Here is a 27,650-nt window from a genome sequence, read left to right on the forward strand (position 1 = left end):
ATAGCTTCCTAGAGGGGCACCTGGGTGACTCAGTCGCTTAAGTGTCCGACTCTTGATTTCAGCTCAGATCATGATCTCGGGGTCCTAGGATCCAGCCCAGTGTCAGGCTCTGCACTCAGCAGCACGTCTGTCTCCCTCTGCCCCTCCCCCTGCTGGTTCACTCTCTCTCTCTCCCCCCGTCTCTCTTTCTCTCTCAAACAAATAAATAAAATCTAAAAAAAAAAAAAAGAGAGAGAGATAGCTTCCTAGAGCAGAAATTAGTTAAAAATATATGGATCATTAAGGTCCTTGATACATATCAAGGTTAATTAATTAGTTAATTCTTGGTAATCTTTTCCAGATTTTGATACACCACACCAGACTGCTGCTGGTGGTGGTTGAGAAAGCCAAGAATTTATGTTATCTAAAAGGTCAGTAGACTATTACTGTGGAAAACTGTTTTGTCCAAAATGGACAAAATAGGTAATCTTTTCATTTAAATTTTATTTAAATGAAATTTTTCATTTTTCACCTTGATATGTATCAAGGACCTTAATGTGCTGTGATATCAGAGGTCATGTAGTCTCTGTGAGACTCTACATGTATAAAAGAGTAAGAGTGAAAAAGACATATAACATCTTAATACTACCATAAAAATAGTTTTGATATTGGGGCGCCTGGGTGGCTCAGATGCTTGAGCGGCTGCCTTTGACTCAGGTCATGACCCCAGGGTCCTGGGGTCCACATTGGGCTCCCTGCTGAGTGGGGAGCCTGCTTCTCCCTCTCCCTCTGCTGCTCCCCCTGCTTGTGTGCTCTTTCTGTGTCAAATAGATAAAATCTTAAAAAAACCAGTTTTGATCTTACAGATCCTGTGGAAGAGTCCCCACATCACTTTAGAAACTGCTAGTACACACTATATAAAAGGTTGATATCCACTTAAAATTCAATAAGATAAAGACTACTTTAAAAGAGTATCTGTATGACCCTGCTATAAAAAAGGATTTTCTGAATGAGATACAAAAAATACAAATTTTTAAGTTACAAAAATATTTCTTTTTATTAAAACAGAAATAAAAAGACAAGCCATACATGGGCAGAAGACACTTCCAACACAACTTTACAATTATTATTAGGAACATATTTTTAAAACTGCTACAAATCTGTTAAGAAAAACACAAATAAGTCAGGAGAATATAAGACAAAGAACATAAATCAGGCATTTCACAGAAGAGAAAACCCAAAGGGCCTATAAATGTCTGAAAAGGTGTATAACCCACTGAGAACAAAAATGCCAAAGAATACAACAAAGAGTGCCATTTTATGCTCATTAAATTGGCAGAAACAAACAAAAGTGCCGACGATTAAGGACTCACATGTTACTTACAGGAATGTAACAACCACTTTAGAAATACAGCAGACACTGCTGATTGCCTACACCCCATCCGCTTTCCTGCTTCCTTCCTAACAGCATATTTTGTTCAGGTATCTTCTTCCTCTCAATAACATTCTTTGAGGGAAATTGGTCCTGTTCCTCAGCCAATCATCATGGTCTTATCTAGCTTTGTAAGTAAGTAATCAATTTAGGCATTAACATGTGTTTAATTTTAACCAATGAGATAGGAGAAAAAGCCAAATGGGGTAAGTTCCCAGGAGAAGTTTCCCTGCCCTTCAAAAGAAACATAGAGAGAGAGGGCTCAAATAAATAATATCTGAAATAAAAGAGAGTAAGTTACCACTGACACCAAAGAAATAAAAAGGATCATAAGAGACTACTATAAACAATTAAGTGTCAACAAATCGGTCAACCTGGAAGAAATGGATAAATTCCTGGAAACAATCTTTGAAGACAGGCTCTTGAAAGAGAAAATTTGAATAGACCAATTACTAGCAAGGATATTGAATCAGTAATTAAAAACTTCTCCAGAACAGGAGTCAAAAACCAGACAGCTTCACTGGTGAATTCTACCAAACATTCAAGAAAGATTTAATACCTATTCTTCTCAAACTCTTCCAAAAAAACAAAGAGAGGAAACAAGCCCAAACTAATTTTTAAAAGCTAGCATTATCTTATTACCAAAACCGACAAGGTTTGGTATTATTGGTACCAATTAAAATATATATATAATTGGTTCCAATTAAAAAAATACAGGCCAATATCGCTGTCTCTGAAAGCTGCCCCACATTCCTAATGGATATATTGCTGATTTGACTGTGACGTGTGGCCTCACACACATATCCCTCTTTAATGGTCATGGCTTAGTTGGGCCATTCTAGCCTTCTCGGTAAGTGTCAGCTTTCAACCTCCTAAAGCAGATGATTTCCTTGCCATGTAGAGAAGACCCTTCCTCAGTCAAGGGAGTACAATCCTGGATGCAGAATAATGACTTGGGAGTCTCATGGACTCTCCTGTAAACTTAGAACTGGAGCTTTGGGAAAACCTCAACTTAGCTGGAAATAAAACCAATCTAAATGAAACAAAGAGGATGCTAGTGAGTTGGATCAAGTGCATTAAAAATTGCAACCCCTCTGAGCCTGAATAGCATCTGCTTCTCTTAGAACCAGAGAGACCACCTTAATACTATCTTCAGCATGCCCAAACAAGCTTCTGGACTGGCACCTGCTATGCAATTAGTAGATACCAGCCATTATTCGATGGAGATGATAATATTGGTTAGTCAAGAAGAAAGGATATAAATATGAAAGTTCCTTATCAACTTTTAATTTTTTTTAATTTTTTTTTAAAGATTTTATTTATTTATTTGACAGAGAGAGACACAGCGAGAGAGAGAACACAAGCAGGGGGAGGGGAAAGAGAGAAGCAGGCTTCCCACGGAGCAGGGAGCCTGATGTGGGGCTCGATCCCAGGACCCTGGGATCATGACCTGAGCCGAAGGCAGACGCTTAACGACTGAGCCACCCAGGCACCCCTTAATGTGTGGTCAAGAAAACAGGATATGGATAGGATATAAAAATTCCTTATAATTACTTAACACTTAAAATAATTTATTCCTACATTTCTAATATTTCCACTTTCTATCAGGAAGCTATTTCTACTTTCTGTTAGAAAACTATGCTGGAAGCACATAAGATGCAAGATGTTTTCTTTAACCACTTCCAAATATAAGATAGATTTGTTTACAAGGAACAAATAATAACAATGCCAACAACAAGGATAATGATGATGCTAACTTCACTTACAATGTAAAAGATATGGGTAAAATTTTTAATTTTTATGGCGCTTAAAATTGTACATAAAGTAAAAGTCAAATGTTTTAAAAAGAGGTAAATCCTACTTTCAAAAAAAGTTTGGCTACTGAAAAACCAATGTTAACCTAGCATTTTGGGTATAAAACCTGTCATTTACATTTTACTTGTCTTTTCCTCTTCTTTAGTCAGCCAACAAGCTTTGCTCTTTGTCAGTAAGATATGATCTGATAAGCTTATTTCTGGCTTGCCCTGGGGAAGAAGGGGAGGACAGAATTACATGGGGGGCACTTGAGAGTGACAAGTCTGTTCCCTGAGCTACTGAGGAAAACAAAGAGGGGCTGCTTGGGAAGGGAGTCAAACAGCCCTATATCGTCTCTGTGTAAACACAGCAATTAAACAACCACCAAAAAGCTTCTCAGCTTTCTCCCAAACAAAAATGATTGAGTTTAAATGTAATGCTTTTTAAAATACTTAATTCTACTTTTGTTTTTAAAAACAACTTATTAAGAATAAAAACTCACTAAAGTATAAATCATTTTTGGCAATATTTGTAGACTTCTAATAAGACTTGTCTAGATTTTAATTTTTAAACACATACGAACCTAGTAAACCATCTGCAAATTTGTAGCACTAATATATTTTAAATGTCAAACAAAAAGAATAAAAACTTAACTAATGAAAGAATTATAAAATGCTTTTAAATTCCCCCAATTTAAGGTTAATCACTTATAGTCTGAAGGAAGTGAAGCACAGAAAACTATAGACATAGTTTCATCTTTATTTATCATGAATCATGCTCTGAAAGTTTAAACAGATTTATATTTTATAGAAAATTTCCAAATGGTAAGCGTGACTTAGTTCTAACATACTTTTATTTGGAATAGATGACACTGTAAAACATTCACTTAGTCCAAACCTAATGAATTGAGAATACTTGATCCTCTAAAAATCTAGCAAATAATTGATTCATACCAGTTCCCAAGTGAAAAGAAATACTAATCGCAGTAAATCTGTTTCTCCTAGATGGTGCCAATGAGGTGCATGCAGTTTCCATAGTCATTTATAAAACAGATATAAAACAGTCTTTGATTCTACTTTAACCACGTTCTTTCAACATTAAACATGTTTATGTACCTAAGTAATCTGGACTGTAGGGAAACAGCAATTCTTAAAAAAGATAATCTCAAACAGTGCTGGTTTCCAGAAATAAGAAAAATCTGACAACAATTTCAGGAAATCTTCCTTTCAGAAGGTCTATTTGTGTACCTAAAATTAGCACCAATACTTCAGAAACAGTGAAATAATAAGATTGTTTGCAAGTGACGACAGCTTTGGTCAAGACTAATAGCAAGAGTGAGCTGTTAAAGAGAATCACACAGCTCCAGGCAATGCACTTGTATGATATTTTGTAAATACCCATTTCAATAATTAGACATACACTCATCTGCTCTTATTAACTGTTAGCCATTCATCCAAAGCTATGTTCTATACTAATAATTTCCAAGGATAAAGAATTTGTTCTTTGGTTGTAATTAAGTCTCAGAACCAGCCTTAGATACTGTTATCTGAAGGTCTGAGCATCCAGGACAGTAGGCAGAAGCATTTCTCCAATTGTTTCATTCCCAAAGATAAACTGTTAAAACACACAGCTCAATTGAACATTAATGGATTGTGCCTTTTGAATGGATCCTGGCCCCACTCATCACCATGAAGATAAAAAGCAACTATCCAGAGGTTTTAGCTCTGTCTTGGTAAGTGCTTTCTCAGATTTAGTAATGAACTCTTATAATGCACCACTTTATTGAAGTCCATAATAGTTAAATGAGGGTCCCCTATCTTCATCCTCATAAATGAGAGAACTAGGGTTCAAAGAACTGAAGTTCTTTTCCCAGGGCCACACATAAAGTATCAGAGGGAGAATTCAGTCACTCTGCTTAGTCCAAGTCTCTGTTTTTTCCCAAGGTCCATTTAAAAAAAAAAAAAAAAATCTCTTTTTTGCATTTTAAAACAAAGAGAGAAAGATGACAGGACCCTGGGAGTAGGAAGGGGTCAAGGGCACAGCCTACGTGAGCGGGAGTTGCACAGTGCACCATTTACACACAGGCCATACAGGAAAGCACTGAAGATGGAAGAAAGCAGGGAGCCGCAGGCTTTCAGTTTTGCCAGCTGCCTCCCCCCATCACTTTTGTCTAAGTGCTAACCTGTTCTGAACCCCAGTTCCTCTTTTCTTTCCTGAGAGGCCGAAGAGGTGTTTTTTTCTCAGGTGGTGGTTAGTGTTGTTGCTGTTTTAAATCCCCTTTTTCCCCGTCCCTGAAGTATAACAGTCCAACTCAGAGTAGAGGGAAAGAAGGGTGTTCCAGAGGGTGGGCAGACAAGCAGTCAGGCAGGGAAATAACCACTCTGATTTTGCTTTGATTTTTATTTCAAGTCCTGTAATGACAGATCTCACTCCAGTGCAGTATGTTTGGGAAATATACTTAAAAGGGATATATGATTGTTTTTAGGTACATCTTAAGTGTTGACTAATAAAAGGCAAATAGCAGAAGAACAATTTAATATAGCATTTTAAAACCTTTTAGTATTCTAAGGCATCTGTGACCTGCTAAAATCTAATTATTTCTCCAATACCCTTTGGAATTGTTCAGAAAGATGTGGTACAGTTTCTAACTGGTGCATTAAGCATCTGGCCTGACTTCACAGAATTACAGATAGCTGAATGTGCACTCTCTCTCTATTTTATTAACATCCCAGAGGCTCATGTTAAGATGTAGTACTGATATGCCCTGACATGCATCACTACCTGTTGACAGAAAAAAACTGGGCTAGACTTGAGAGGGTCTACAAATAGAAAATCTTTTAAAGATGTTTTGGCAATTTAAACAGAAACTCTGGCTTAAAGAAAAAAAAAGAAAGAAAGGGAAAGAAAAGAAAAAGAGCAGCTTCAAGTTTATAAATTTATAAAACATGCCCAAGTTTCAGCATGCCAAGTCCTCTGAAAATGCTAATCTCCAGCATCCACCCCTTCCTTCTCAAACTAACAGTGCCCAATCTTCCTCTGAGCCATGCCTCCATTTTCAGCCATGTGTTTGAGGAGGGTGGACCCTATCTACAGCTATTACAGGGGGCTTACGCTCACTGATATATCCCCCCTCCCCCACCTTCCTGTAACAGGTTCAGGAATGAGACAAACTGAATCACAGGGTTATATGCAGGAGCTTCTGGAGGTGACCTCTCTTCCCTTGAACACCGTAACATGGGAATGTGGTATGCGGAACTGTTACTGCCTAAGGGAAAAGCCTGGAGCTGCCAAAGGTCCATTGCATATAGCCTAAAGAGGCTGCCAACACTGAAAAAGGCAGAACACTATGAGCCAGAGAGAACCTGTAATTTTTTTGAAACATTTTAAGTCACTGTACCAAGCTTTACCTGAAGCCAGACCATACATTTGAACTTCTCAGTTATATGAACCAGTGGATTCCAATTGTTGATTAGACAGTACGGCTTGGACTTTCAATTACTTGCAACTAAAAAATTCTCAACTATGACAGCCCAAGGCATTTAATATACCAAAAACCTGAGCTGGGTTTTTTCGCTTGTTTGTTTTTCACTCAAATTTGAAGACTTAATTCTCATGAAAAATGTTGAGTGGAAGAAAAATAATCAAGAATGTTTCTAAGACTTAAAAGAAGTTTAATACATTCTAAGGTTAAATCACAAATACCATAGTTGGAGGTGGTTTGGTGAATCATCTACTCCTGCTAACTTCTTTTTTTTTTTTTTTAAAGATTTTATTTTATTTATTTGAGAGAGAGAGAGAATGAGAGACAGAGAGCACGAGAGGGAAGAGGGCAGAGGGGGAAGCAGACCCCCCGCTGAGCAGGGAGCCTGATGCGGGACTCGATCCTGGGACTCCAGGATCATGACCTGAGCCGAAGGCAGTAGCTTAACCAACTGAGCCACCCAGGCACCCCACTAACTTCTTTTTATAGGGATGTTCAATGAATTTGTATACAGTGCATGAATGAATGAGCAAATGAATTAATGAATGAATGAGTGAATGAGGTACCTTAAGTCTTGACAGGTTAAAATTCCTGGATTAAACTGTTCCATGGAATAATTATGTATTGCAGTCACTTTCAGCTGGGAGCTGTTCATACTATAAAAGGTTGGATTTGTTGTTATTGTTGCTTTCACTTGGGTACACAAGTAAATGGCAGAGCCTGGGAAACCTGATTCCAAATCCAATCTCCCCTGTTCTCCACTGGGGAACATCTCATATCCTCTCACAAAAATAGAAAAACATAAAGTTCTTTGATATGACGGTGTGGATATGCTACTGGAGTTCATTTTCAGGCCAGCTGTTTACAATCTTTAGAGATTTTTTCATATATAGCGTTAGATTCACAGACTTGCCCACAAAACAGAAGGAAACACAAAACAACAAACACCTTTTCAACCTAAAACATCTACTAGAACTCAACTAAATTCTAAATCCTGGGAACCATGAGGCTATGAAAAACAGGACAACAGAAAAAAAAAAAAAATCAACAAGAAAATCTCCTACTTGCCCACCTCCTTCCCCATGTCCTGGCTACAGAACCACTCCAAAGGGAAATTTAGACAAGCGTGAAAAAGTGGTCATTGGCTGTCTCCTATCTGCCCACCTCCCTTTGCGCACTCTTCTATTTCTTGATGTCCCTTTTTTTTCCAGGTGCTCAGATGCCCTCATCTTAATAATATCAGCTACCATTCACTGAGTTCTTACTATGAGTCAGACACTGAGCTACTAAACTCAGGAAGATTTAATGATTTGTCTACAGTCATGTGGCAAAGCCAAGATGGAACCCCGGTGTGGCCCTTCAACATTAGACTGCACTGGTTCCTCCTCTCTGGGTCCTCTCTGCAGCAAGAATCAGCCCCTCCTTTCCTATCACAGCCTAAAGGGCATCAGGCTGAAAATTGCCTGTCTTCCTTCCCCTCCAACCAGGACAGCCATCCCTTTATTACAGCTAATCTCCTTTAGGTAACAAAGAAGGAAAGCAGTCTGTAGTAACTCTTAATCTTTCTAGAGGCGGTACATATTACTTTAAGTTCACCTCCAACTGGCAGAATTTTAGGCAACTGATAAAAGCAGGAAATTAAAAAACAAAAAACAAACAAAAAACACATGGAAGCAGCAAAAGAGTATATATTTTTGGACAGAGTAGGATGATGGAGACTATCTTAAGAGTTTGCCTTCAAAGTCAGTGCCTCCAGGACAGATGATATTTTTCACAACCTCTTGCCTCCTTCTACATTTTAATCTACAGCTTAAAAAAAAAAAGGAACAGTACATAATTGGCATTCAATAAATTCCTGCTCCCTTTATTTGCCATGTGATGAAACCAAAGGCCAGAACACATAAGATGAAGTCATAAAACAAATGGCAGCCTAAGGAATGGAAACCTCAGAACTCCTAACTCCCAGGCTAGTACGCCGTTCTTTTAGCTACCTTTAACCAAAAACTGTCCATTCATCTTTCTTTTCAGTTTAAGGTCAGCCTGAATGGAGACACACTGATTAAATATGGATATAAGCCCACAGTAATTTGGCCAAGCAAAAAGTCCTTTTTTAAATATAACCAACCCCCATCTGAAAAGAGCCTCTAGAAAGAATTATTTCATAAAATAATTTAATTCATGTATTTGTTTTGAAGTAACAGAAAAAAAATTCACCCTTTAGTGAGAGATGATATTATTCCCACCTCCCTTTCCTCCAAAAAGTCAGCAGCTGAACCTCAGTCTAAGTTGTGCTATCTAACATTTTTAAGAAATTGGCTTTTCAACAGATATTAGAATTCTAAAATTCCTGGATTTAATGGGTCTGCCCTCAGTGGCCAGCAAAAGTGCAATCACAGAACAATAGGGGTCAATATACCTCTTATCAAGGGTTCACCTTCTACTTTGATATCATCCATTCTTGCAGGGGACCTCAGAAGGTCAAACTGCTATCAAAGAAGCACATAAATAGATAAACTAAATGAAGCTAATGAAGAGACCATAATCAAATACTCCTGGGAAAGACAATTAGCTGGCCTCCTTCAGAAACACACATTCACAGAAACTTTTTTAAAAGCCAAAGGACAATGTTGTGAACTTCTAAAACTAAAACAAATAGTATTAGTTTAAGGAAATTGCTCTCCAGGTAAATATAAAATCATAATTCTCCCCAGCAACATTAAAAAGTGAAATGAACTTACTGGAAAACTATGGGCCCAAAGCAATTATTGACCAAATAGCAGAAACCAGTGTATGAAAATCATAATTGAATATTAAAGTCTACCATTCTGCTAATTAGATACAGACATTTATGTCTGTCTTACAATTACCCAGTGTTTATTCATGTACCAAAATTAAAATAAAATTATTTTAATAAAAGCAAAACCACCCACGAAAGGTTTTTCCTTAAGATGTTTATATCTTAATCCATATTTAGAGCAGCAAAAATATACCAGAAAGGAAAAGAATCTATTTAATTTTTCTACAACTTTTCATATTTAGGGAGGGCTCCCTAAATAGGAGAACATTTAATATCTACCAAGTTCAAAAGAGATGGACAAATAATGGAAGTCTGTGAAAAATACTTTCATTTCCTGAAACATACATAGAATAAGTTACTCATTACCTCTAGGAAAAAGAACTGGTTACTTCAAGGATCTTTACCTTTTGTCATTCTCGTTCCCCTTCCCTTAAATACCTCAGTTTTATGTGAACCTGCCTTCCACTCATTTGTCGAATAATTACTCACAATTGGAGTTACTAGCCTTCAAAATTACAATGCTACTGGAACTAGTCAATAACGAAAATAATAGGATTTTTGGTTAACTTCTTTTTAATACATATAGCTTAAAAATAAAAAGAACCTGTGTTTTTCTACTGTACTCTTATAAATATCCTTCTAACATGCTCTTTTTTTTTTTAATATAAGCTTGCTACCACTACCTTGTTGTATTAAACTTTAGAAAATGTTGAAATTCCAAAAGGCTGCCTACAAACCAAATGGCATCCCAGCTTTGGCAGGGTGAGCGCCTCATTTTGGCTTCTCTCACTCCCTCTAGCGTTTGCAAAGCTCATCTGTCTGATCATCCAGTTACCTCACTGAACAAGAGCTCGGCTAAGTCCTGCCCATCTATGACATCACCCCCTTCTTCAACCACTGCGAGGTGAAGCTTTAACTTCAGACTTGGAGGTGGGCTGTGTGCAGTAAACTGGAATGCTCTCCCTCACTCACTCCTCAGTGTAGGAGTGATCTGAAGCAGGACAAGCTCTAACTGCAGCTGCTGTTGGCTTTGTGTGGACTGGACGCGGAGCTTGGGAGAGGGGGAGGGTTATTACTCCAATTCGCAGTCAGTGGAATTACAGCTATAGCAGCAGTATATATGGGATTGCTTTTTCTCGTCTTCCTGGTAAGTGTTTCCCATGTTTTTCCTTAAGATTGTCCCAGAAAGTTTGCTTGGTTTTACTCTGTAGACAGAAATGACTTGGTACTATGAGGCATCCAAATATGAACGCTTGTTCTGTCACCAGTAAGAACAGTATATGTGTGTGCGAGCCAGCGAGGAAAATTTTGACGATATAGCCACATGCAAGAAGTTTCTTAAAACCTTCTTTCATTAAAAAGTAATAATTAATGACTATTTTCTGCCTCGTATATTTGCAAGTTGAAAAGAGCCTTATAGAAAACCTTAAGTTGCAAAGTTAAATGTTAAATACTGAAGAATAAATACAAGGCAGATTTTTTCACAGAGAGGAAAGCGAAAGGTCTTGCTAACTTGGTGTGTACTGTATGTGTGGTATGATCACCAATTGCTGTTTTTACAACTGTGAAAGAAAATCAATAATCCCTCAGCCCGTGAGTACGCAGTACATGAAAAGCATACATCTTGCTCACAGCTAGCCGAGCTACTCCTGGAGACTTCTGTGCCTCCGTAAGGATTAACAGCTACACCTAGATTTTAAAGCTTGCACTGCTATCCTGCCAGAGCTGCCTCAAGCATTTCAGGCTTGCAAATCTCAACTAGTGAATTCAACTCAGAGGAGGGAGAGACTTCTTCCTAACCATACCCCCACCCCCTCCAGGAGAACGCCAAAATCCACTGCTTGGGCAAATGTAGTGTGTGACTAGCATAGTAATTGGCAAAGCCTACTCGGAAAAACTAACAAAGCTCAGTGTGGAAGCTATGCCTGATGTATGCAGTGAGCTCGGGGTGGCAGGGGAAAAAAAAAATGAGTAGAGCCCTCATCAAGTGGGATGTGCAGAGTATCCATTCACTTGCAACTTACAATAAGAAAATTTTATATTGAAAGAAATGATTTTGTATAGCAGAGCTTCCAAAAAGTAGTTAAATGTATCTTCTCAAAAAAAAAAAAATGTTTTTTTCTTCAGTGAATTTGGTCTGAAACAAAATGGTTGCATAGAGGTAAAAAGTGCAACAGGCCTATATTTTTCAATATCTGGGGGCAGATATTTGCCTATCTATCTATCAAAATTAAAAAGGAAAAAAAGCCTTGATATTTGCCACTTATAGAACCAAATTCTTGAATGCCTTTAACAAATAGCTATTTTAAATTTTCTTAAATCTATCTGCTCTAAAATGCACATATATGTTATTTTATTAGCAGCAAACAACATGAATAAAGCCACTAAAAAAGTCCATCAGCTGTAGCAATGCCTTTCATTTATCCCGAGCTGCATATGAATATCCTGACTAGCATAAAACATAAAGAATGAATTTGTCTCTTTTGAGATAGAACCATTTATGCCTGCCCCAAAGTGACAGATGATTGATACTCATCTCTTTTGAAATGAGTAAAGAATCTATCTTTGAAAAGTACCACAAAATAATATTACCATTACTACCAATATTAATAACAATATACCAGGTTTCAATCTCTAAGAAGATTAAATCACAGATATGCTATTTAGTTTGCAAATATGTGTGTGTACATAACATATACACACCTGGTTACACGAACACATGTTTATTAGCCTGAAATAAAAAAGAGTTACAAAAACATGACTGTATGTATTTAAGTAGGAAAGTCATATCCAATTTTTTTAATAGAGCACTGCCAAAACACATCAAATCCAGGAATCAGCAAAAATATTATAGAATGAATAAAAATAATGAATTCATTAATATTGTTCTTGTACAATACTAACCATCAGCTATTAATTGGGCTTTTCATTTCTCTGCCCCCCCTTTTAAATCAATGATGATTAGGTTCAAAATGCCCAACTAAACACTTCCTAAACATTAACATTTATGAAATACATAATTGGGCAGCAAATAAAGTTTTTACAAAAAAGAAGAAAAACAGTAAGAAAATTTGTCATTACTGAATGTGGCAGCAAAATAGAAGGTATGTTTCTTTTGCTTTCAATTGTTAATTAAAGTGCCTCCAATTCTATCAAAACTTTTTCAGAGCTAAACGAAGCAGTGTGAAATAAATTTGGTTGAAATCTTGTGGCTGTCAGACTTTGTTAGCAAGCTATTAATTATCTTTACCCCAGTTTCTTCTCTAGACTATATTGCCCAATCAAATAGAAACTCCAATTATGTTCAGCATCTCCTGCCTAGGGACACCAGACCCTAATGAACACTCAGTGTCTCCAGATGAAAAATACAATTATCAGCTTTAAACATGCAAGTGCACTGCGGAGAGATTTGTCTGTGCTTTTCTTGGCCACACACCCTAAGGCTTCCTCCTCTTTCTGGATTATTTTGAACAATTTTAAACCCTACAAAAATCAGTAGCAGAGAACTTGCCTTATGTTATTATTATATGAATGTTTCTTCTTTCTGCTTTTTATTTTTGATATGCCAATGTTATACCAACACTCGTCATTTAAAGAAAAATTTCAGTGTATCTTAACTTTTCTCCCCTTTATTAAGGTGGGTGGGCTGATAACAAAGAATGTGATTAATGGCAAGATTCAGACTTAACTTAAAATTTCTGAGTTAAACCTCCTTAAATATTTTTGTTCAGTTTACTTAACATTATAAATAATTGTTGAAAGTCCAATGAAGACCACTATAAATGAACTCAATGAGGGAAATAAGATTCAGTAATTTTTCAAAGGCTGTAATTTCTTCCCTCCTTTTCCCTTCATTCCCCTTTCACTCCCACCCCCCACCTTTTGCCCTAGAGGCCTTCACTGTTCTTCTCAACGGGAGGCTTTGTTGTAATTAAACCAGAGAAAAACTGGCCGGCAGCAGCCAACATCTGACTTGCGGCTTCTGAAAGCAGTGTTCTGGTAGAGTGTACCACCCCCCAGTGGGCAAAAACTCTACAGTAAATCTCTCCCCAATATTAATTCTCAAAACTACATTTTTCTCTTCAGAGCATAAAAAGGGCTGTTTCTCGACTTCTTCTAACATTCCACCATTTCAAAACTTATCATAAGTCAACAAACCAATTTCCAAGGAGATGGTTTGTAAATGTCTTCTGAAAAAAGCCTTTTTCCTTTTAAGAGCCAAAATAGGAATATACATTTCAGAAAGCATTTTCCAGTTTCAGACTGCAAATCAACATCACTAAATTTGGTAAAACATCACACTAAAAGAGTTTTGAAAGCCATGTTTCTGTTGCATAGAAAAGCAGGTTTTAGGATTTTGTCGTGACTACTGACAAGAACTGCAGAGAAAACAGATTTTAAGTCACAAAGGAATGAAATACGATTTCAGCAGCAGCTAAAGTTCATTTGTTTTGCATATGCATTATCTTTTTCCTAGACCCAAAATTAAGTATCAGGAATGTATAAAAAGCTCTCCAGGTATTAGTCTCCTTAAATGAGAGGAGAGAGAAATTGCTCTCACTTGAGACAATGACAGCTTTTGTTCTTTATTCTTTCACTTTTCCTGTGCACAAGTTACCGTGGCAACTTTGAAAAGAAAACCCACAGACCACATTTGGTTAAATACCATTTTTAAAATGTGCCACTGGACTGCGGATTGACCAGTTTATGTGTTGTTGATTTTCTTCCTCTTCATTTGCTTTACATAATAATACCCTACTCTGAAATGAAAAAACAAAGTGTTTTATGATTTGGGATGTTCTCACCAACCAGCACAGTGCTTGGCACACAGGAGACCCAAATAATTGTTGTATTCGTGTACGGAAACTTGAATATTAGAAATTTAAAGCACATCAACCAAACTGTACTCACAACACCAAAAAAGGAACTTCAAAGTTTGCAATGGGAAAATGTCGGTGGTTTTAAAAAATATAGTTTTAACTGCAGTTGCTCAAAGGTCAACGCAAACTTAAAGCTTGTTCCCTGCTCCAAGCCCTCTACTGCTCACCTTTACCACCCTCTCAACTAATGTCTCATTCATTCATACAAGTCTTGGTTCTCTAATTCATTTAGTCTGGCTTTACATACCACAAAAGCAAGAAGCATTCACGACGATGAAAGATAACATCCTAGTTTGCCTTTTTGTTTTAAGGAAGCTCCATTTAACTTTAAAAGCCAGTATAAATGAAGCGGAATTGGATTCATTTATCATAAACCTGTTGGGAGAAAAGAACCAGTAACATAAAAGAGGAAAGTAAAAATCCCTTGCTTTGGAACTTTTATCCCCTATTTTGCATAAATAAAACACAACCTTCTTCAGGCTAGAAAATAGTCGGGATAAAACCAAGTATGAAAAGGCACACTTGCTTCTCTGCTGCTCAGCAAACGCTTCAGACTTCATGACTCTCAAGAGGGGAGTTAGAGGTCCTTCTGCTTGCCTGGCATTAAACAAAAGAATTGGAACTTTCCTGAAATCTGATGATCGTGGAAAATTTAACTACCAGACAGGCTGCTTAGAAAGCATTTTGCTGTCACTATCAACTAACCTGATGTACTTCAGTTTTTCAGTTTAACCATATATGTAACTTATTTTAAATATCATTTGTCATTAAAAGACTTAGCATTCACAGGTTGACCATTTTCTTGTGCTTTCTAGCAACAATTTAAGCCTTCATAAATAAATTACCTTCTAAAACTGTAGATTGTGATTATATAAATCCCACTTTAACTAGAAATATTCACAGACTTGGATAAATCTAATTAAGCATGTGTTTTCTTCAATCTCAGGGTTTTATTCAAAATAATAATGCAATTAACTTGGATTAAAAGTTCTACTTTTATATTTAATATTTTTAAAAAGGTCCCATCATTAAGGTATCATTATGTGAAGCAAATCATTAATAAGACTCTACGAAAATCTCAAAACTCTGTACTCGATTTAAGGTTTCTTTTTTAAATAAGCAATGATTTCAAATCAAAATCAATTTAAATCAAAGGCAGCAAATAAAGGATTTAGGAAGTCCGTGCATATTATCAACATATAATCTTAATTTAAGTGATGAAAATATGAGAATACCTTCTCATTTCAAACACCCCTACCTCTAAAATATTGTAGTAACAGAAATCATATAAACATGTAGATTGCCTCAAATCTTTGATTGTCTGTAAATGCCAGTTTTCAATTCGATAAAACTTCTTAAGATATCTCAAAATGATAGCATCCTTATCTATTTAAAACTTTCTTAGGTGTATCATAGAACTAAATTGGAGGCTTTTCACAGACTTGATGATTGCATTATAAATGCATATTTTTTTACCTCCACAATTTTTGTTTCTAAAAAGAAACTGACGAGAAAGATCCCTATTAAAAATGTGATTTATCAGTGAGGTGATTATGTTGTTCCTTTTGCCATAGTTTTAAATGCTATCTACTGAGTAATGATTCCATCAAAAAATAATTTTAAAACATTTCTTTAAGTAACCAGGGTCCATTTATGTTTTTCCCCAAGTTACCCTATTAATAATATTTTTCTAAAAGATCGATTCTTTTTCGCTCAGAAGTAATGGCCTCTTTTCAAGCCTATGCAGACATAAAGGCTTCTGACGTCCATGTTATGGAAACCTGGCCACAGTGTCCATACCAATAGGGCTCATTTTTCTTTTTATCATTCACAATCAACTAGCAAGTCTCTGTGCGCATGAATATGTAGAGCCAGCTCAGAAAAGGGGAAGTGTAAGAATGAGGGGCAGGATCACGTATGTTAGATAGATTATTATATCCTTTAATATGCAAAACAAAACTGTCTAGCACTATAGTTTCAAATATAAAAGGGAAGGAAAAGATACAAAACGTAAGATATAAAACAAAAACATCAACTGTTTTGAGCTTAAATAAAGGGAGTAGTGAGGGAATCTTCATTTCTCAGAGTATCCTCTCCAAAGAAACCTGCTTGATACTTTTGCCTTTTGTTTTAATGTAATTTGGGGAAAAGAGAATGACATTTTCCAAGAATTTAATGAGATTTAAGGTTTTCTGTTAATCCCACATTATTACCACTATTGTATTAATGGCAATGTGAGTTTGCATATCAAACAGAGCAAAAGAGGCAGTTTTACAGATATAAAACAAGAAAAATAAATACCAATTTAGGTTTTCTCTCTCTCTCTCTCTCTCTCTCTGGGTTAAAAACTTAAAAATCAATACATATTCTTAGAGCTTTATTTCATAAAATATTTATAGTTCAGATACATGCTCTATCTCTAGTTATTATGATCATCATCTTGGACATACTCTAGGCTGACCTGACTTGGGGAAGAGTCAACAGTTTTTAAATCCTCATTCATCAGATTCATCTCCTTAAGTTTAAAGTGTGCTTTGGAGTATGACAAATGCCTGACTATTGGTAACATTTTAGGCAGGTTCTCACCAGTGATTTTTATCACAGCTTTTAATTAGTTTCTAATGCAGTTTAACAACAGTAATTGTTTCCTCAGCTTAAATTAACCACATTATTTTAAATGTTGAATAATTTTCAAGCTTAGAAAATATTTACAGCAGATACTTTTTAAAATAACTCTGTCATTATAATTTCAACAGCTTGGTTTTTCATTTTCACATTCCACGAAAGCAACAGTTTTCAAGAAAATACACTATTGAAATTCAACAATAATGAGCAAAGCCCTAAATGTATCACAGTAAAACCTCACTTTAAACAATAAATCATTTAAACTTTCCTCTGTGGGCACTTTGCAATATCCACTAAAGACTACTTTATCCATCTGCTAACTGCTATTTTTGTTTCAAGTTGCTTAAATAATAAATTAAATGGATCTGTAATTTTTTTTTTAAGTTTCCTTTTGTTAATGCATTCTATGAGAGTGTTGGTATTTGGTGGCAAACTAAAAGACACTGAATTTTCAAATAGAACCAGAAACACAAATTTTGGCCTTATTTAACATTCACTTCAGTAGTATTTGAATTCTGGAACAGATGCTATCCTTGTTGGAGGCTAGGTAATTACAGGGGGAGAAGTAAATTGCTTCTACTGTAGTCCTTAATTTCAGGGTCAAATATTTCCGTGATACCCTTAATGCTCCCTACATGTACAGAAAGCCCCTGAGTGGGTAACCCTGCATAACAGATACTGATGCTACCCACTTGCCCACCTCCACCCTCAAAAAATCTTTATGCATATTAGATAATGGTCAAAACAGTCATCATTAAAATCACTGGGGTATTTTTGGGTTTTATTTGGTGAAGCCGTAAGTCTTCTTTCAGAAATGAAAAATATACTTACTGGAAATTGGTGTGTTCATGTTTGAACCTAGAGAGAAATGCCTTGTCAGGTTTTGATATGCTTTCCAAATGGTCATTGTAAGGAGATAGATTGACATAGTGTCCTTTCTATTTCAAACACAGATTTTTCAAGTTCAGTTTGCCAAAAGAAAATTAAAATTGTATTCTCCTGAAAAATTAATAATTACTTGAACATCTATGCTACCTTTTGGCCAAGAACACCTGAGTAACTAGAGTTTCAAGATCATCAACTAGTCCTCAGAAATACTTCTAAGGAGGAAGGTGATGACGTTCACATTCTACAATTGGGAAAATCAAGACCTACAGGAAGATTTAAACAGGGCATTGAGCAAATCAAAAGAAAGAATTCCAAAGCAAACTCTTTTCAAGTCTTTACATTGTAGACTGTCTGACTTTGTAAAACCATGTCAGAAATCTCTTAAAAGTTACCATGGCATTTCTGTCAAAAATCCTTGTTGCATATTTACTCACCTCTTTGGCATATACTTGTTTTCTTCTTTTCAAACATTTTATAATTTTATATCTAAGATTTAAAAGTGAACTTTTAAAGATTGGCCTGACCTGAATTCAAAAGCCATGGAAGGCACTTACTTACTGGTTCTTGAATGAAGCTCTGCTCTTGTGTTTAATTTAAAGTGACATTAACAGTCAGTTAACAGTAGAAATTATCTGTTTGGTGACAATCTCAGCTTTAGCTCCTACTTTATTTATATAGTAAAATTGGGAGGTAACAAACAAAGAGGTCATCTTACCCCTTTTCACCAACTATTATGATGAAAGATGTGTTGCTTAAAGAAAAACTGAAGTTAAATTTCTAAGAAATCTCTCTATCATGTTAAAGTTCATTATTAATAGTTCATTAAAACCCTTTGCTTTCACAGGAGATGCTCAGACCCAGTATATTTTGAGGAAGAGAAATGTAAAGGAAATCTAGTATGCTTCCTTTTTTTTTTCCTACGAAGAATATTTGAATTAAGTTTTACCTCTTAAAAAAGAATACCTATTCTTCTATAACGTGACTGCACCAGATATTCTGAGAAAGCAGCAAGAAGCAAAAGCTGGAAATAGCTATTTCACAGCAGGTAATCATACCTCAGGATATAGCTACTGTACAAAGTTTATACTTGGATAATCCTGGATAGGAATAAAGGTGGGGGGTAACTGACTGAAAAACCTATTACTATACAGGCCTTAGCATCATGAATGGCTTTCTTCATGAGGATCTGAAGTTACTATCTCTGACCACATTGCACAGAAGAGCCAATAAGAATTTCAAAGAGAGCAATTTCTACTAAGGGAATTAAGCTACACAAAAGGAACCTTCACACAGAAACTCTATCAGAAAAAAAAAAAAAGTGCATAGGAAGCCATGTGTTCTACATAGTAACAGGAAGCTGAATTGTTTCTGGTCCCTACTTTAATGAGCTTGCCCACCATGCTGAACTGCAGCTGGAATGTTCATTGACAACAGCGAGCCTGATCTGGAGGTGTGTGCGGCATAGGATTACTTGAATAAACAGTGAAGAACATTTCCAAGGACTGAACAAGAGTTTATAAGTCCCAGCCCCTCACCAGGAAAATAATATATGCGCATTGGATTTTCACTCACGCAAAATTTATTCACATCATTCAATAAGGTAGGAAAAATATTAAAGTGTGTTATTTTCATGCCTGAAATTACAAAGGCTAATTAATACATAAAAGTGCAGAAGAGATCATATTACACAATAGATCAGTAAAAATCTATCACTTTCCAGCCATGGGGAAAGTTGAACCATATTCTAGATTAGAACCTGAAGAAAGATAAATGCATTGTGAAACATATTATAAGATAGAACATAATGAAAAGTCTGCATAAAGCCATTAAGTCATATAGTATGAAACATATAAAAAAAAGTGGGAACAAAAGAAAGGAATAGTTTAATATGAAATGGAATTTTCCACTTAGGTTAGCTGGATGTATTAACTATGTGTTCTTTACTTCCTTAAAATTAGATGAAAAAGATTCCTTCTGATTTCCTTGTTAGAAATACCTATGTAATAATATTTAATATTAATAATCAAAGAAAAATACTAACATCAATAATGAAAACAAATGAATGGCTTTACTAGGATTCAGGATCTTAAGAGGTATTTAACTTACTATTCCTGAATACTAAGAAGATAGATTTTCTTTTACTACACATTTCTACACCTGTACAGCCTACCTAAGAAACAGACAATAGATTTTAATTTAAAAAAAGTAACATTATCTTTAAATACAACAAATCATATTACTATGTGTCAATTCATTATGAATATTAAGAAAAAATTAGAAAATTGATTAGCTTGGTCAGTGACTGGCTATAGAATTGATATCAAGTATTACAAAAATGCTCAATAAAACTTTTATTATATTTAACATTTCAAAATCAAATGGATTTGGGATATGATACTCCTTAATTTAATACTACAAGCATTTAAGGTAAAGAGATTATATGATCATGTTCATTGTTAGCTAGCAATAAAACCTACACATGCAAAAAAAAAATTAATACATTAAAAGTGATTATACACATTTTAGTTTCCACATCTATTTTGAATACTATTTCAAGTATTCTCACCTAATTGTTTTCTACCTTTCTTTTCACTCACTGCATTTTAGGGCTCTGACGCTACCGTGTACAAAGACCTCAACACTGCTGACCATGATCAGCCCAGCCTGGAGCATCTTCCTCATCGGGACTAAAATTGGGCTGTTCCTTCAGGTGGCACCTCTATCAGTTATGGCTAAGTCCTGCCCATCCGTGTGCCGCTGTGATGCAGGTTTCATTTACTGTAATGATCGCTTTCTGACATCCATTCCGACAGGAATACCAGAGGATGCTACAACTCTCTACCTTCAGAACAACCAAATAAATAATGCTGGAATTCCTTCAGATTTGAAAAACTTGCTAAAAGTAGAAAGAATATATCTATATCGCAACAGTTTAGATGAATTTCCTACCAACCTACCAAAGTATGTAAAAGAGTTACATTTGCAAGAAAATAACATAAGGACTATCACTTATGATTCACTTTCCAAAATTCCCTATCTGGAAGAATTACATTTAGATGATAACTCGGTGTCTGCTGTTAGCATTGAAGAGGGGGCATTCCGAGACAGCAACTATCTCCGACTGCTTTTCCTGTCCCGTAATCACCTTAGCACAATTCCCTGGGGTTTGCCCAGGACTATAGAAGAACTACGCTTGGATGATAATCGCATATCCACTATTTCATCACCATCTCTTCAAGGTCTCACTAGCCTCAAACGCCTGGTTTTGGATGGAAACCTGTTGAACAACCATGGTTTAGGTGATAAAGTTTTCTTCAACCTAGTCAACTTAACAGAACTGTCCCTGGTACGGAATTCCCTGACTGCTGCACCAGTAAACCTTCCAGGCACAAACCTGAGGAAGCTTTATCTTCAAGATAACTACATCAACCGGGTGCCCCCAAATGCTTTTTCTTATCTAAGGCAGCTGTATCGACTTGATATGTCCAATAACAACCTAAGTAATTTACCTCAGGGTATCTTTGATGATTTAGACAATATAACCCAACTGATTCTTCGCAACAATCCCTGGTATTGTGGGTGCAAGATGAAATGGGTACGTGACTGGTTGCAATCACTACCTATGAAGGTCAATGTGCGTGGGCTTATGTGCCAAGCCCCAGAAAAAGTTCGGGGGATGGCTATTAAGGACCTTAATGCAGAACTGTTTGATTGTAAGGACAGTGCAGTTGTAAGCACCATTCAGATAACCACTGCAATACCCAACACGGTATATCCTGCTCAAGGACAGTGGCCAGCTCCAGTGACCAAACAACCAGACATTAAGAACCCCAGGCTCACTAAAGATCAGCGAACCACAGGGAGCCCAACAAGAAAAACAATTATAATTACTGTGAAATCCGTCACCTCTGACACAATTCATATCTCTTGGAAACTTGTCCTACCTATGACTGCTTTAAGACTCAGCTGGCTCAAACTGGGTCATAGCCCAGCATCTGGATCTATAACAGAAACTATCGTAACAGGGGAACGCAATGAATACTTAGTCACAGCCCTGGAGCCTGATTCGCCCTATCGAGTCTGCATGGTTCCCATGGAAACCAGTAACCTCTACCTATTTGACGACACCCGTGTTTGTATTGAGACTGAAACTGCACCCCTTCGAATGTACAACCCTACAACCACCCTTAATCGAGAGCAAGAGAAAGAACCTTACAAAAACCCCAATTTACCATTGGCTGCCATCATTGGTGGGGCTGTGGCCCTGGTGACCATCGCCCTTCTTGCTTTAGTGTGCTGGTATGTTCATAGAAATGGATCACTCTTCTCAAGGAACTGTGCGTACAGCAAAGGGAGGAGAAGAAAGGATGACTACGCGGAAGCTGGCACTAAGAAGGACAACTCCATCCTGGAAATCAGGGAGACTTCTTTTCAGATGTTACCAATAAGCAGTGAACCAATCTCAAAGGAGGAATTTGTAATACACACCATATTTCCTCCTAATGGAATGAATCTGTACAAAAACAATCACAGTGAAAGCAGTAGTAACCGAAGCTACAGAGACAGTGGTATTCCAGACTCAGATCACTCACACTCATGATGCTGGAGGCCTTGTAGCAGACTGTGTTTTGGTTTTTTTAAACCTAAGGGAGGTGATGGTAGGAACCCTGTTCTACTGCAAAACACTGGAAACAAAAGACTGAAAAAAGCAATGTACTGTACATTTGCCATATAATTTATATTTAAGAACTTTTTATTAAAAGTTTCAAATTTCAGGTTACTGCTGCGATTGATGTAGTGGAGATGCCTGAACACAATTCTATATTTTAGTATTTTTTAGTAATTTGTACTGTATTTTCCTTGCAAATATTGAAGTTATAAACCATTTACTTTGTGTTCTACTGAGTAAGATGACTTGTTGACTGTGAAAGTGAATTTCCTTGCTGTGTTGAACAATCAGGACTGAGTTCACATGAGATCCTTGTAGTATAAGCACAGGCCATTTTTCACTTTGGTATTAATAAAATGTAAAAAAAAAAAAAACTGGCTGAATGAGAAAAATTAAAGTTCAAAAAATAGTTATGAAATAATGTTCCAGTTATTCAATTTGTATTATCCCAGTGGTATTCAATAAATTAAAATATGTGAAGTAATGGGCAATATCAAACTTGCTGCATATCTCCATTTTCACTCTGAGCAAATTAGATATCCTTAAGAAAGTAAGCATTATCTTCTGAACTGAATACATTAGCTGGCATAAAGGAGTGTGAAGTCTGTTGTTAAAACCACTGTTAACAAAGCTTTGAGAATAAAGGACTTCACAAAATCAATAATGTGAGCACGCTTCTAAGTTAGGGGGGAAATTTGTACTTAGGAAAACATGAAAACTTAGACTCCACAGTATAATGAACACAGACACCAGAATTGCATTTTGGTTTTGCCTATACCATCCTGATTTTTGAAAAGTGAATTCTAAAGACATAATTGTTAATGTTTATAATGTTTTTTATCATAAATGATGTCAAAAAAGAAACACATACGTATTTAAAAAGGTAGTATAACCATAAGCAATTCCCCTCAACAATGCAGAGAAAGTAGTACTTTAAATAAGGAAGAATTTAAAAGAAAAAATAAATACTAGAAATCAAATTTAGATCTGGTTTACGTAAAATGTTTTAACACTGTACATAAAAGTTCAATTTACTTTCACAATGATCAAGAATACTGCCCATTACTGTCACAGTTTTCCACATATTACATAATGAACTTGTAATGTAACATTTCTTTCTAGCTTCCTACTGAATTGTGAGCTATTACTTGTTTAAAAACCACATCGTTTTTCTGTTGCCATGATTTTTTTTTCCAACAAAAAACCAAAGTGCATTGTACGCCCTTTGGCCAGTCTTGTATGTGCCTTGATCCAACGCTACATGTATTCAGCTTTTAAAACTCGACAAATTTTTCATACTTCCTTAAATATGAAAAATTATGGTCTTATTGCTGAATAAAACAAGAAAAAAGTACAAAATAATCGTGCTTGCTTTTTCGGGATTATGTTACTATCACTAAAGTAGCAAATTGCCCCGCACATTATTCCTAAGCACCCCCATGTATTTTTCTAGGCATAAAAATAAATGTTGGCTACAAATAAAAAAAAAAATAGCAATATCTTGAGCTTGTGTATCATTTTACTTTAAAGAGTTCAGTGTTTCATGCACAAACTAATTTCCTAGCAGTCTTTTAGAATACTCTTAATTTTGCTTATTCAAGCCAAAGATGGAAAACTTCAGAAGTGGTGCTGTGATCTTTCTGTCTTTTTTACACTGCTGCCATTGTCCTGACTGATACTTTCTAGGGTGGTCTTTGACAAACTAATATTTTTTAAAATAGCTTTTTTGGTAGTGTGAGTTGGCATTAGAGTATTTGGAATCTCAGATCTATCACTTACTAGGTATGTACTTAAAAATAAACCACTTTCTCTTCTTAGCTTAGTTTCCTTATCTATAAAATGGGAGCGATTAGTTCAGCCCACCTCACAGGGTTGTGGTAAGGATGAAAGGGGATGATATGCATAGACACTGAACAATGTTCAACTAAACAGAAGTTACTACTATTATGGTCAAGAAAAGTTTGCCATGTGTTTCCAGAGGTTTGCCATATAGTTCTGCTTCTACTGGTCTACTAACAAATATCTCCAGCTGCGCATGAAACCTCATTCATTATTCATTTGCCATCTTCATATGTTTCCCAGTACCTTCTCTTTTGACTTTCTGTTATGAAGAATACTGTTTTCTAGCTAACTTAGCAAAGACTAGTGTGATTAACATTAAATATTGGGACCATTTTGTGAAGGAAGTTTGACTTTTGCTGGCAGAAGTCAGGGAAAGGGCTGGATAGTTCCATAAAATCCCTATAAACCTGTGTGTTTATAAAAATCCAAAAGCCAAGAGATTATATTGACTCTTTTCCAGTTAGTACATCTTTCATGAGCACAGAAAATTTTACGTATGTTCTAATACATGCATTTTAATTATTTTACCTGGGACAAATCAGAAATGGGTTTTATATCAGCATATAGAGACAGCACTGACAGGGTAAAAGTTTATTATTTCCCTAGGCCTGCTATGAAATCCAAATGTATATCCTTTCAATAAAATAACAAAATACAAATATCTACCTTAAGGGGCACTAAATTAATTATAAAATACATCTGCATGTATCCCAAACTAAATGGTTATAATTTTTACTGATCAAGTATTAACAGAGAAAATTATAGGACAAAGAAAAATCCTATCCTGAATATACAACTTGTAGATTTAAAAGAATGCAATTTGGGAAGCTACCAAAAAAAAAATTTTTTTTTTGAGGGACGAATCGTTCCCTTGCTGAATGTTTGACAAAAATAAAAAATTGTTTTTGGATGCAGCTTCTTGTAACTGCATCAAATCACTGCACTTAGGTTCTCATTCCCCATTAAAAACAATACCTTGCTCCATCTTTCAGCAAGGCCGACTTATTAAAAGTATTCCCCTGTGCCAAAAGAACTAGTAAAAAAAACAAAAACAAAAACCTCTGCCTTACTAACTACAGTTTCTGAGTGAAGCACATTTTATAGCTACATGGCAACATGACAGTTTTCCTGAGGAATCCAAAGAGACCCACATGCTTTAAAGCACCTGAAGTGTGGGTGTTAAAGGAACTAATCCACCACTGAATTTACTTTAATATTAACTCATCTGCTGCTGAAAACAGTAGTGGCATTTAAAATTCTAGTTCCTCTCTCCTACTTAGCATGATTAGCAAATCTTAATTTAGCATAGTCTTGGAATTAAAACTATTGTTATTTTATGCTTTGGGACTTTTGGTTAAATTAGCAAAAAAAAACTCATGCTTATCAATCACTTTCTTAAGAACTTCAAAGTTCTCTACATAGAATCTCAACAGTGATTGACCTATACAGAATGGCTTCTACATTATAAATAGCAGAAGCACTGGCTTCAGGAAGTATGCTGTCTATAGGATGTAAGGCATAAACACAGAATCTAATGAAAGTTTGCTACAACTGTGGTATAGAAGAAATAACTATATCTATTTGGATGGATCAAAGAAGATCTCATGAAGGAGGTAAAATGAGGGCCAGGTAGTAAAGGATAAGAAAATATTTAAAAAGAAAACTAGATACTGGCCATGGAGAAAAAAGGAGAACAAAGTCATGGAGATAGGAAAACAGGGGCAACGTTTCTCAATGCTGGCTTTGGTCACAATCCCTTGGAGAGGCTTTTATAAAGATAACCAGGCCTTAATACAGACCTACTAAATTTAAATCTCCCAGATTAAAGTTAGATATTTAAATTTTTCTTTAATTCCAAAGGTTATTCTGTGGCAAATGGGGACACCTGATTTTGGAGATATCTGGGGAAAGGCCACCAGGCCTGATGAAATACAGGGTCCATAAAGGAGGTAAGGCTGGAAAAGCTCTTTTATGGCAGGCTATGTAGTGTGTTGAATTCCCAGGTGAGAAGTCTGGATGATACACTTTGGTGACAGTTTCTGAGCAGGTGTATAAATAATTGGTATACTTTAGGGACATCTGGTAGAAATAAGGAATACTGAATGAAGGATGAATGAGGAGAAACTGAGAGCAAGAAGATAAGTTTGAAGGACATGAAATACTGCAGGCAAGAGAAAACAAGGGCCTAAACAGTGGAATGGGGTTTTAAAAAAAAATGTAATTCAAAGATACACAAAAGGTAGAATTCCTAGGAACTGGGAACTGAGCAAAGCATAAGCATTGAACGTAATGATTTTTAGCCCAGGTAAGCAGAATGCTGGTGAGACATTTAATGATGAAAAATACTAGAAAACAAATCTCAGAGTATTTTGTACATATTAGGTTTGAACAGGTGACCTATGCATGGTACAGATTTACAATGGCTATTTATTGTGCCTTCTTTAACCTTCCAAGTGACCCAGTTTGGATTCAGTTTAGATGATAAACTATAATTGTCTTAGGTTTTAAAATACTTGTATGTTATTCCTCTGGAAATGTCTATTGGGAAGTGGGAAATGAGGGTCTGGGGAGAGATCCTCAGTGAATTATTATTATTATTATTATTATTATTATTATTATTATTATTATTATAGCTGAGAGGGTGGAAGACAGCAGCAACAGAAGTGAGCAGAGGGAGGGAAAAGAGATGAGCCACAGGAACTCCCATGTTTTGTGAGGACAGAAGAGGGAGAGAAGCAAAAAAACAAAAAAAAACAAAAAACAACAAAAAAGGGAAGGCACAAAGGAGGAAAATCATCATGAGAAGAAAATTATAAAATCAAGAAAGTACAAATATTTTAAAAAGGAGGATGTCAAAACGTAGTCTGAAATGTAGATTTGGAAGAGGACACTGTTTAAAATGGAAAAGGAGGGGACTGCTGGGGATTCTAAAGCAGTGTCAACAGAGAGGCAAGAGCCTCTAGGATGTTGACAGGATAGTAAGAGATAAAGAAAACAGACATAAGGACTAAGACTACTCTTTAAGAAGTTTGGAGGGTGGAGGGATCAAGATAGATAAGAAGGAAGTAAGTACCAGGAGGAATATTGACTGACTTCAGAAATAAGATGGGGTATAGAGATAGGAACCTACAATGAGGACAGGGAGCACATTCAATAGGAGAAAACGGAGATGCAGGAGAGGTGTGGTCCAAGTCTTGGCTGTGAGTCTAAGAGGACTGAAGTAAAGATGTGACTGAGAAGCTGCAGTTTTGGAAGAGTCACCA

The 27,650-nt window shown here is 36.1% G+C and overlaps 2 protein-coding genes across 6 annotated transcripts in view; one reads left to right on the forward strand and one right to left on the reverse strand.

Annotated features, from left to right (window-relative positions):
* The window catches only part of MACROD2 (mono-ADP ribosylhydrolase 2), a 2,039,999-nt gene that overhangs the window by 1,695,841 nt on the left and 316,508 nt on the right, over nt 1–27,650 (reverse strand). The window lies entirely within an intron of this gene.
* Nucleotides 10,141–23,907, forward strand: FLRT3 (fibronectin leucine rich transmembrane protein 3). Of its 3 annotated transcripts, none has more exons than XM_045885384.3 (3): nt 10,141–10,630; nt 18,721–18,921; nt 20,484–23,907. In XM_045885384.3, the coding sequence occupies exon 3, from the start codon at nt 20,527–20,529 to the stop codon at nt 22,474–22,476; it is 1,950 nt and encodes a 649-aa protein (XP_045741340.1). In that variant the 5' UTR covers nt 10,141–10,630; nt 18,721–18,921; nt 20,484–20,526; the 3' UTR covers nt 22,477–23,907. The 3 variants fall into 3 exon arrangements, with proteins under 3 accessions (XP_045741340.1, XP_064428868.1, XP_045741339.1); XM_045885383.3 differs by having other exon boundaries at nt 10,395–10,630; nt 18,721–19,476; XM_064572798.1 differs by lacking the exon at nt 18,721–18,921.

Source organism: Mirounga angustirostris, unplaced genomic scaffold (genome assembly GCF_029215605.1).
Source record: "Mirounga angustirostris isolate CCGP_5_RB_7025 unplaced genomic scaffold, mMirAng1.0.hap1 SCAF_10, whole genome shotgun sequence".
Classification (NCBI taxonomy): Eukaryota; Metazoa; Chordata; class Mammalia; order Carnivora; family Phocidae; genus Mirounga; species Mirounga angustirostris.

What these genes read in the sequence shown, in the direction of transcription:
- FLRT3 (XM_045885384.3), top strand. Translation starts at nt 20,527, where the DNA reads ATGATCAGCCCAGCCTGGAGCATCTTCCTCATCGGGACTAAAATTGGG.